This window comes from Rhinichthys klamathensis, unplaced genomic scaffold (assembly GCF_029890125.1).
Source record: "Rhinichthys klamathensis goyatoka isolate OS25496 unplaced genomic scaffold, OSU_Roscu_1.1 h1tg000534l_1, whole genome shotgun sequence".
NCBI classification, from domain to species: Eukaryota; Metazoa; Chordata; class Actinopteri; order Cypriniformes; family Leuciscidae; genus Rhinichthys; species Rhinichthys klamathensis.
Window position 1 is genome coordinate 68,474 of NW_026607010.1, and position 12,445 is coordinate 80,918.

The 12,445-nt window shown below is 39.3% G+C and overlaps 1 protein-coding gene across 4 annotated transcripts in view; it reads right to left on the bottom strand.

Annotated features, from left to right (window-relative positions):
- pard3ab (par-3 family cell polarity regulator alpha, b) overlaps positions 1-12,445 on the bottom strand; it is a 91,789-nt gene that overhangs the window by 40,439 nt on the left and 38,905 nt on the right. For 2 of the 4 annotated variants that reach the window (XM_056238730.1, XM_056238728.1), the window contains exons 10-15: positions 9,978-10,117; positions 9,750-9,878; positions 9,117-9,152; positions 6,887-7,075; positions 4,924-5,094; positions 4,009-4,159 (exon numbers count right to left, since the gene is read on the bottom strand). In XM_056238730.1, coding sequence (XP_056094705.1) covers positions 4,009-4,159; positions 4,924-5,094; positions 6,887-7,075; positions 9,117-9,152; positions 9,750-9,878; positions 9,978-10,117 — 816 coding nt within the window. The remainder of the gene's footprint in view (positions 1-4,008; positions 4,160-4,923; positions 5,095-6,886; positions 7,076-9,116; positions 9,153-9,749; positions 9,879-9,977; positions 10,118-12,445) is intronic. The other 2 variants (XM_056238731.1, XM_056238729.1) reach the window with 1 other exon arrangement.

The window sequence follows — 12,445 nt, forward strand, 5'->3', positions numbered from 1 at the left end:
CACATTCTGATAGAAGTGAGTCTGTATCTCTCTGCAGGAGCCTTCGAGTGGAGCGAGCTAATGAAAGCCTGTCTGTGTGTGTGTAAATGGATGGTATGGTATGAGCATGACTCTGCATATATATATGGTGAATGGAAAAGCATATGCACTTCTGTATGTGGCACCCTGCTACTGTCATTTCCCATGAGTGGATTCAGTTGTTGACAGGCGGGATAACAGCTCCGGCTGGGCGCTCTCTCTATCTCTCCCTCTCTCACACAGAGAGCTCTCAGAGAACCTCCACAGCTCTGCATCTGTTTGTCCAGGGTAACACTCATATGTTTTCTGTTAGGCCACATGTTTCTTATACACTGCAGCCCAGAGATGCCAGTTCTTCTTCTGAAACCTGATGCTGCGTTCAAATGTGATCGTAGAGAGCATCTGGTGATGATTAACTTGCAAAATAATGCAAATAATTACTTTCCTGAAAAAAAATAGTAACGATGCATTCCCAAACCCAATTCGTTTTAGTTGATCTGAAGACCATATACTTATGTGTGTAATTTGAATGAAATGAGATTCAAGACTCATATATATATATAAATAAAGGGAAAGGTTTTATGTATTTGAGGAAAGGTGTCAGTCTAGCATCGGTTGTTGACTCATTGCCTGTACAGTCTCAAATTGCCTGTGCTTAGCACTTAGTCTTTAATAACATGAGATTTTGGCCAAATGACAGAAAAAACTGAGCGCCCACATAGCTACAGTAAACTTTATATTCTGTAAGTTGATGAAAACAATGTCATGCACTTACTGCCTTAAGTGCGGACGCTCTAATGACGGACAAAACACGCATGTCTTAAGTTCTCCATTGCGCTTGATTTTGATCAAATGTTATTAAGTGTTTGACCACATATAAAGGCAAAATATCAACTCTGACAATGCAGTGTTTAATTTATATATATAAGTGTCACTAAAGAAACCCTCCAACTAAGATCATACCTCAAAACCCACTCATATACTCATATATATATATATATATATATATATATATATATATATATATATAAATAAACACACACATATATTTATATTAGAGGTGGGCATAGATTAATTTTTTTAATCTAGATTAATCTAGATTAATATTGAAATTAATCTAGATTAATATGGCTCATTTGAATTCTCCCGAAGGCATTCAGAATATGTGTGCTACCCAAATAATGACTAAAAGTAAGTCTTTGAGAATAGTTTGCCTCGCGTAGGGATGTGCATTTCTGCCAAAAATGCCATTCGACAATCGAGGAGCAAAAGTCGAATATCGTAAAAAAAAAAACAAACAAAAAAAAAACGCAATGACAGAAAGGGAGGCCAATTTCATCTTTAGCGATTTGTCATCAAACAAACTATTTATTAATTGAACAAGTAACATGTTTTCGTCCTTTTTTTTAACATAGTAGGCTAATTGGAAGAAGAAAAAAAACAATACGCACGACAGTCCGTTTTTGCATCGCCAATGCTCGTTAGATCAAAAAATAATGTCATATGTCATAATAATTTTATGTGAACCTGCCTTGTTACTGCAATAGCCTCATTTTTAAACAAATTAGTTTCAATCAATGTAAACTATTCGTGTGATTATGCCACTGCGCAATACACGCGCAATACACACACAATGTATAACCTGAATGAAATGAAATCGAATGTATCGTCCTGTGGAATCATTCATTCACAGACAGCTTACGAAGATGTTCAACTAATAAAGATCTTCATCGCTGGCAAAAATATGATGCATTTGCAGATTTGCATTCACTAGACTAGACTGTAGATCGGCCACTTCATCCAACGCTCTTGATGCTCTTAAATCTTCCTGTTTCGACTCCAAGTGTGAATTGAAAGCGCTTCAGACGATTCAGTGCACGAGGAACTGAACAGATCAACTGATTCGCGAACCGATTTAGACAGATCATCTGACAACTTGTTTGATGAAGTCTTTGAACAGAATCGACTCAAAAGAGTGATTCATTTGTAAATGAGCATCGCTCATGCCCATACAAAGGACACAGCGCGCTTGGAATAAACTCATTTAACAACGTATTGCATTAAAATAAAGTAACGAGAGGAACGTCGCCCAACGTAACAAAGTAAAAGTACACCTTGTGTCCCTGACAGGAAAATACCCTACTGCGCGATCTGTGACAGTAGGCGCGGCGTCATAGGCTACTACACATTAGAATTGCGCGAAAATATAACGATTTTCGAAAAAGCTATTTATGATCCCAACCCAACTTTGATTAACGGCGATATTTTTTTATCGCCCGATAAGAGTCTCACGTTAACGCAGCACGTTAACGCCGATAACGGCCCAGCACTAATTTATATATATATATATATATATATATATATATATATATACACACACACACACACACACACACACACTATATTGCTAAATGTTTTGGGACGTCTGCCTTTACATGCACATGAACTTTAATGACATCCCAATTCTTAATCGGTAGGGTTTAATATGGAGTTGGCCCACCCTTTGCAGCAATAACAGATTCAACTCTTCTGGGAAGGCTTTCCACAAGGTTTAGGAGTGTGTTTATAGGAATTTTTGACCATTCTTCTAGAAGCGCATTTGTGAAGTCAGGCACTGAAGTTGTACGAGAAGGCCTGGCTCGCAGTCTCTGCTCTAATTCATCCCAAAGGTGTTCTATCGGGGGGAGGTCAGGACTCTGTGCAGGCCAGTCAAGTTCCTCCACATCAAACTCCTCATCCATGTCTTTATGGACCTTGCTTTGTGCACTGGTGCGCAGTCATGTTCAGTCATGCTTTACACCACTGCATCTAACGCTTTGCATTGCACTGTATGATGTAAGGCTTGTTTGCAGCTGCTCGGCCATGGAAACCCATTCCATGAAACCCAGAAGTTTGGAGGTCTGTAGCTATTGACTCTGCAGAAAGTTGGCGACTATATATATATATATATATTAGGGCTGTCAGTTAAACGCGTTATTAACGGCGTTAACGCGAACCCATTTTAACGGCGTTAATTTTTTTATCGCGCGATTAACGGTATTTTTGCCATGTGAAAAAAAACGTTGTAGTTTTTTTCACATGCTTTTGCAACAGGACGCGGCATGCGCGGCGCTATGAAACCCATTCATTTCAATGGCTTGCGCCGCGCGAGGACGTTTTGAAAGCGCAAGCGGATCTAGCTAGACCAGAAACAAAACAACAGGCACGCCGCACACACTTGTTTGGGCTTGCGAGCCGGCCAAATAGTAGGTTAACGTTACGTTTTGAGTGGATGACGAGCGCGAGACGCCGAAATGGATGCCAATAAGATGAATGGAAAGTTTACTTTTAAAAAGTTGCCAAATGGTTCCATTGACAAGACCAAAGTGATTTGTGTGTTTTGTCGTAGTGAACTGAGCTATCATCATCGCAGCACGTCCCGTCTGAAACACCACTTGATGATGGCCAAGCACACACACACACACACACACAGCTGATGCGAATTCTCCGCCCCCTCGTCAATATCAGGACCTCGTCAGTATTTCTTTCACCCTTTTATTGATGGACAGTGTTACATTGTGTGAGAGATTATTTGCTCCAAGTGAGAATGTTAGTGTGAAATTGAACACAGTATATGTCAATGTTGTTTTCAATAAAAAAAAAACATTTGCACAAAGCAAGCCGATCCACTTTTCCATGTTGATAAGAGCATTAAAATGAGAAAAAAAATAATGTGACAAAAAGAAATCAAGAGACATTTAGAATAGATAAAAATGTGCGATTAATTGCGATTAATCGCAAGTTAACTATGACATTAATGCGATTAATCGCGATTAAATATTTGAATCGTTTTTGACAGCACTAATATATATAATATTACTAAATATGTAAGTCTTTTGAAATAAATAAACGTTTAAAAATATATATATATTTAGACATTTTAGAGAGGTTCTAGGCACTTTTCAGCTGGTCAGAAATTACACACTTTAACTTTTAAGCGTTACAACTCACTCATTTTACGGTTATTTGTGCTGGCTTGCGGCCTCAGGTTGTCATCAAGCCCCTCAATTCCGTATAGCGAGTGTGAGATCCGTCGCTCGTGGTCGTCAGGAGACGGGCTCAGGGTCCGCTCTAACCCCCGGGGACTGCATCGGCTCTCACCCTGACGGAATCCAAAAGAACACGAGGAACATCATGATTCAATTAAAGCACACAACCTATATCATAGATTTATCTTCTCAGAGATGTAATTGGCTACTGTGGTTTGTGTTGTGGTGACAGAGCGGTCAGAATCAGCTCCGCTGGGCTCAAGACCCCTGACTTGTTCAGACGCAGACACTTAACACGATGGGAAAATCTTGTGCATTTATGATTCTGCTCTGGGTAAGACAATTACCATCAGCCGAACAATTTATAACAACCCAGTGACAGAAAACAGCAAGAGACCATCATAGTTTCCCCTTCAGAATTACAAAAATTACATCTAGAAGGTCCTTGTTGACAGACTTGAGAAATGCAGTGACCTGATTACCTGCTCTTTAAACGGATCAGGCGTTCTCTGGAGAAAAAGAAAAGAAAAAGAAAACAGCATGCGGACAACCTTAATGTGTGTGTGCTGAAGTAGAGATGAAACTGTGCTGAAACTGTGTCTGTTTCTAAATTCAAGGCAAAACTGGAGGATTTCAAATGTGAGCCATGACAAAATATGATCAACAGAGAGAGAGAGAGAGATCTGAGATACTGTGAGCTTTATATTCTGAACCAGGTCAAGTTGAAAATATTTATTAACATTTTATTTCAACCCAAAACACTAATGAATGTCATTTACATAAGTAATACATTAAAGCACCATTCACACATTGACATTCGCATGAACAATGATCAAAGCTTTCAGGATCTCCTCGGCTTGACTCTTCTTCTCTTTACCTCGAGGCGTTTGTTGATTCTTCTTGCCACGATCAGCTGAATCATCCCTCGCTTGTTGCCCTCCGTTGACATGGACTTCCGCAGCGTTTCCATGGCGTCCTGGTTTGTCTTCCCTAACAACGACTCCCCATTGACTGCGATTAGCTGATCGTTGACTCGCAGCCTTCCGTCCTACACCAGAGAACGAGGTTATGAAGACCATTCATACACAATTCAAGACATTTAAAATGTATACTGAGCTACTAATAACAAATAAGACAATGAAACAATTTATATAACAATATTAAAAACATTAATAAAATATATACGCTACTGTTCAAAACTTTGGGGTCGGCAAGTTTTTAAAAAAAAAGGATGCATTAAATTGATCAAAAGCGAGAGTGAAGACATTACAAAAGAATATTATTTTAAATAAATACTGTTCTCTTGAACTCTATTCAAGGAATCATGAAAATGTTTTATTAATTTCCATTTCCACTAAAATATTTAGCAACATAACTGTTTTCAACATTGATAATAATAAATGTCTCTTGAGCACCAAAACAGCATATTAGAATGATTTAAGAAGGATCATGTGACACTGATGACTGGAGTAATGATGCTGAAAATTCAGCCCTGGAATAGGAATCACAGGACCAGGAATACGTTACATTTTAAAATATATAAAAAAAGAAAATGGATATTTTAAATTGTAATCATATTTTACAATATTACTGGTTTTACAGCATTTTTGACCAAATGCTTTGGTGACCATAGGACACTTGCTTCAAAAACAGACCCCAAACATAAGGACTTAAAGCTGCTGTAGGTAACTTTTGTAAAAAATATTTTTTACATATTTGTTAAAACTGTCATTATGTCCTGACAGTAGAATATGAGACAGATAATCCGTGAAAAAATCAAGCTCTTCTGGCTCCTCCCAGTGGTCCTATTGCCATTTGCAGAAATACACGCTCCCGGTCAGAAACAACCAATCAGAGCCAGGAGGAATGTCTTAGCAGTGTCAATCACGCTCGTGTACGCGCTGATCACACCCCTCTCTTGCACAGCGCGAGCCGTCGTTCAAACTCAAGATTAGCGGCGTGCTGCAGCTGTGCTTATGACAGAGAAACAACCTAAACTGCCAATTCTCGAGTGACACCTGCTCATAAAACAAAGAGGTAAAAGGAAAAAGACCGATGACGATAAACAAGCGAAAAAGAAAGAATTACACAGAGCCCATTGACTCGGTGTCAAAACTCTAGCCGCAGAACATGAGATAAAATGTCACGCACTCTGCTAAGCAACAATTGAAACCTGCTAATTCACTGGCTTGTCATGTTGCTGAAATAATGTACTAGCACACCTTATCTAGCATTATATATCACTAGAATAATTACTTACATACTGTAACGTTAGTTACCGTTATATTAACGTTATCTTACTAGCTATTTATAACTTATAGAAAGAGTGCAACGTTATAAAGTTACATGTAGGCTATTGCAAAATACATAATGATTTGAGGACCAAGTTTGTAGTCAAAGTATGGGCAGGCCATAGTCAATGTAAAGCATATTGTTGACGTTTAGTCCCTATTAGTGAATGTGCCATATAACTTTTTATCCGCTGTTATCGGTGGCCCTGTTTACTAGCCTGCGCGTTCACGACAGGCTCCGCTGTGGAGGACGAGCTGTGGAGGGAGAGCTGTAGCGCAGCAGAGAGCAAGGGGGTGGGACCTGTAAGTTGTGCTTGTTCAAATTTTCAGGCTAAGTCAACGTTTTCTCAAAACTCCCTACTGCAGCTTTAAGTGCTTTTTCATGATGGAAAATAATACTATACAAATATATAATATTAAAAACATGATAGAAAATAAATTATTAAAAAATATCCCCCACCACAAAAAATTACCACAAGGATCATGAAAAAAGCAGATTTCGACTGGATCTGGTAAAAAAAAAAAAAAAAAAATGTGTATACATCTAACCTTACATGCTGCTCCTCCATTGATAATAGACTTGACGAAGATGCCCAGGTCAGCGTGGCTCTCCTTTGACCTGTTACCCTTGACACTGACCCCTAATCCCGCCGAGCCAGAATCACTCAGAGGCACTTCCAATGTCAGGAACTCCCGCGTCCCGTCTGGGGTTAAGACCAGCTCTTCCTCTTCTACCTTCTACAGAGAGAGAGAAAGAGACACACAACTGTAATTGTCATCTGCCATTTAAAAGCATTGATTAAGGTCTTAGGTCAAAAACGGGGGAACAAGGACAGCTTGGAGAGAAAGGTTCATTTGAAAAAACAAATATCTTCATTTTAAGACACTACCATGGTTTGTGGACTCTGGGGTCGATCACACACTACAAATCCGTTGTGCTGAGACTATTTTAAGACATTTTGTCACCCTCAGGTCATTCCAAACCCATTTCTTTCCTCCATGGTACACAAAAGGGGAAATCATCAGGAAGCCTCATTGGAAAAGAGTCACTAGTACATTTTGTGTCTCACAGAAGAATATTCCTTTTGTGTCTCACATAAAGCAAGTAAATAATAGCATTGGCAGAATAGGCATTTTTGAACAAATTATCCATTTAAAACATGACAGGATAGCAAGTTTCTGTTTGCAGTGTGTAATAGACTTTAATAAACACCATGAATCTCTGCACTAGCTGCCACTTTCACCTGCTTTTGAAGGAAATTCAGCTTATTTGAACGAGGCGGGGAGGAAAGCCTTCGTGAGAAATGATGCCCGCCAAACCTCTGCTCTCTGATTCAGACACATAGATAATAAACCCATTACGTCTGATGCTCTCCTGACCTCTCCAGTGACTCCCTCATGTTTGCGGCTGCCAGTGTGTGAGTGTATGTGTGGGAGAGAGAGAGAGAGCGAGAGCGAGAGAGAGAGAGATGTGACGGTTTTAACAACCATCTACTGAGTGACTGCTCTAGAAAGTCTATCTTTATTGAGCTTTAATCACCTTCACTTTAATGTAACAACCTCTGACACACACACACACTTGTGTTCAGAAGGAAATGGATGGCTTTCATTTAGTTCTCTCCTGCTCTCTGGACCGGCACTGCTAAAGCAGATCTTATCAGCCTTGAGGGGTTAATGCACAAACAGCGGCGAGAGTGACAGAAAGAGAAAAACAGACAAAAAGGAGAGAGAGGCGGGATGAGCTTTCACACTGACATTGTTTCTTAAGCGAAACAGCTGCGGCTCTATACAGACAACATGCGATTTGAATTTAAAGGGTTAGTTCCCCCAAAAATGAAAATTCTGTCAGTAATCACTCACCCTCATGTTGTTTCAACGCCGTAAGACTTTCGTTCATCTTCGGAACACAAATTAAGATATTTTTGGATGAAATCTGAGAGCTCTCACTCCTTCATAGGCTGCAAGGTAATTGCATTTGCCAGCCCAGAAAAGTTAGTAAAGACATCGTTAAAATAGTCCAAGTGACTACAGTGGCTCAACCTTAAGTTTATCAAGTGACGAGAATACTTTATTCAACTATTCATTTTCTTTCGTGTGGGCCTCTGACGTGAGTTCACGAGAGCGCCACGACGCATGCGCGAGAACTTTTCTGGGCCGGCAGATGCAATTACCTAGCAGCCTATGAAGGAGTGAGCCAGCTCTCAGATTTCATCAAAAATATCTTAATTTGTGTTCCGAAGATGAACGAAAGTCTTATGGAGTTGGAACAACATGAGGGTGAGTAATTACTGACAGAATTTTCATTTTTGAGATCACAGCATGATCGGTCTATTAATACACCAGAGAGACAGACATACAAACAGATTAGGATACATAGAGACAAAGTGAGTCAGATTAAAGAGATGGTTCACCCATGAATTATTGAAAATGAAAACATTTAGTCACCTTATTGGAATCGAAATTAGGAATCGATAAGCAGAATTTACATCGTTCAAATTTAAACGATACCCAAACCCTAATGGCGAAAAAAACAGGATAAAGGCATACGTTTTGGAACAACATGAGAGTGAGTACAAGAATTTTCAATTTTGCGTGAACTATCCCTTAAAGAAATTGCGCTGGCCTGAATCAGGAGTGTTAAAGAGCCTCAGAGACACATGTATGTACCTTAGTGACAACAGCTGCACTGAAGCTCTCTGTTAACAGTTCCTGCATAAGGGAAAAACCTCGCCATGTAGAGAAGTGTGAGTGTGTGTGAAAATGCGTGTGCAGTTCTTACCCATTCTCTTGTGTTCTGCATCGCTGGTTCTGTGTTCTAAAGAGAGCGAGGAAGGAGAGGACTATAGTAAAACTGCAACTGAAAACCCATGAATGCTTAGAAACAAACACATGCAACACATTGCAAACAAAGATGGGTCTTAAAGATCATTCAAACTGGGGTTAATATCAGAGGGTGAATTCAGTTAAATTGGCTTTTTGCCTTTGATAAGAACGTGAAAAGTGGCCCAATTTACCTGAATTGACCCTTCTAAAACTAAGAGGGAACAACGTACCGGTAGATGTTTTCAAAACAGTATAAATGTAAAGTTTAACAGAAACTAAACACTGAAAAGGAAAAAAGCTAAACTGCAAATAGTGGTTGAAAATCAACTGAAATAAAAGAAGCAAGAGAAATAAATAGTCCTCTTTATAGAGTTTTCATTGAAATGCAAATAGAAATGGTGTGTGAAGAAAATGTGAAATTACTCAATTTTAGTAACCTTGACTCAAAACACACTACTTGTGTAGTGAGCCTCAGTTATATGTCGGAGATGCTGTGCGATAGTGATGGACAGTTTTATGAAGATATTAGCAGGAGGACTTCACACATCTCATAACTGTCACTCAAACGCACACAGAGACAGAACCTCACCATCTCTCTGGGTAGAAAGGAGTCTTCCTGTCTCAGTACCAGAAGACTCACAGTCCCGCCCATTGGCGTCGCCCTCAACAGAGAAACCACCTCTTCCTGGCAACGCCCATTAAGATCCACCCCGTTGACCTGTACCAACCACAAAATCAGTTGATCATTTGATAAGTCACTCTATATTCAGACTTTTTTATTCATTAATAAAACTCATTTTATTAATATATTATTCACCTCTAGCAATCTATCGCCTGCTTTCAGTCGCCCGTCCTGTATGGCAGCACCTCTTGCCAGAATGTTCTTCACGTAAATAGGGGCGGAGCCTCCAAGAGGGACGTCTCTTGATGTGATGCTGAACCCGAGACCTTCAGGCCCTGTCAGACGCAGAGAACACAGTTGAAAGACAACCAAAACCTAAGGACATACACAACTATCCATTTCATTCAAAGAAATAAGCGGTTGTAAGATTAAAGCTCTATTAAATGGCTTTCATGGTCATCCACGTCCACAGATCCAATGCCGTATACACGCTTACTGCTATGGTGTCACTCACTTTCTGGTAAGGCAACAACAACAATAATGATAAAAATAAAAATAATAATGGAAATAATATCAATAATAAATGTTTAAAATAAATAAATAAATGAAAAGTAAATGAATTAATAAAAAAAGTAATTAAAAAACTAAAAATAAATCAAAATAATTAATGTAATAATAAGAAAATTGTGGTAAGTACAATATGTCGGGCAGGAAATCCATCATCCATCAACCTTAAATATGGCTTATCATTTGAAACATGCAAGTAGTAGCAACTTTACTTGGCCGTTCGCTCTAAGGTAAACCTAGATAAATGTATCCAAGTGTTTGAGCGGAGTGTGGAAGGAAAGCTAAAGCATAGCGTGCTTTACTGCATGACATTGAGGCGTTGGCCAAATCACTTGCATTTTTTTTCCCAGATAACAGCGAAAACGACTTTTGGCCATACATAAGAGTAATACATTTGAAACTGTAAACTGTCTACTTTTGCATGTGTCCATTTATAATCAAAACAAAACGTTGTGCTTCTGTAAAAATAAAGAAAACAAAAAAAGTCTCTGTCTCCGTGATCTGGAGCGCGTCACAAAAATGAACCGAAACTCAGCATAAATAGGCTACTTGGCCTCACAGACATGAGAAATATATCTATAGAAAGCTTGAAATGTCTATTTTTAAACAAAACAATTCAAATCAAAAACAAATACTCTGATTACATAATCCGTACGAAAGCTGCATTTCTCTCTAAAGGCACATCCACTGAACTGTGAAGATGAGTCAGCGTATTCAACTTCATTCTTTGCAGCCGACACAGACTCAGAAAATACTAGCTTATTAATAAATAATAAAAATATCTTCCTTGCTACTTTTTCAGACACATTCATAATCATTACTTTTGCCAGTGCTTTGCGGCAAGCTTTATGCGTGCACAATGCTATATATTAAGCCTATATTAAAGACGACTTATAGCTTAGAAACCCCCCCCCCCCCCCCATATATATTTAAGTAATTAAATTAATATAGACGTGCGATTAGTCGACTAATGGCTTAATGACCAATTACTAGAAAAATCTTTAGTTGGGGGCAGCCCTAATTAATTAGTAAAAAGGTTGACACAGAGTGAGAACATTTCTGGTGTTACACAATAACAATATCTATTTTTTTTATTTAATATTATATACAAAAATGTGTTTAGAAAAACTCTTTTAATGTATCAACTCTATGTTTGGAAACTTGACACTATCAATCTGTAACCTGTAATGTTCTGAAACACAAAGATTCTGACAGCATCAGTTCTATACTTAAAATAATAAAAGTACACGTGAAAGGACTGCAGTTTAAAACCTGACTAGAGGCAACCTGACTATAGGAGGTCTGAATAGCAACACAAGATCGTGACCTATTGACCCAACAGCAAGGGCTATATCTTCCAAGATTCAGAAATTGGAGCCTGTGTGAGACGGTTAAGCTAACACCATCTGAGCATGAGAGACAGAGAGAGAGAGAGAGAGAGAGAGAGAGAGAGAGAGAGAGAGAAAGAGAGAGAGAGAGAGAGAGAGAGAGAGAGAGAGAGAGAGAGAGAGGAGAGAGAGAGGAGAGAGAGAGAGAGAGAGAGAGAGAGAGAGAGAGAGAGAGAGAGAGAGAGAGAGAGAGAGAGAGAGAGAGAGAGAGAGAGAGAGAGAGAGAGAGAAAGAAAGTGGAGTTCAGTCACACTTTACACAAAGAACACTGCAAGATTTCCGGTGTGTGTGACTTGGGTCCAATAAAACACTGAGAGAATCAGACAGCCATATGGAAACACATCACACTGACACAAGGCGCTGCCTAGCAACGCTCCCTGCACCGCTGTTCCGTAACCCCGCCGCCACCCCGTGCACCCGCTGGGCCACCTGTCCACACACAGGTGCCAAGACTTGTGCCAACTGTTGTCAATCATTTCACATCCCACACCTTTACAGCAGAGGCACACACACACACAAACAGGAAGGAGCGGTTTGCAGATAACAGAGCAACATTCTCCCAGTTGTTGAGCAGACTCTGCAGGATCGGAAATATGCTCAAGAATAGAAATTTGGATTCCTTAGCACATCCTTATTCATAAACAGGGCATAAACCATATTTTATAACAACATAATTTAGTAATACAGGTAAGAAAAACTAACTTGCAA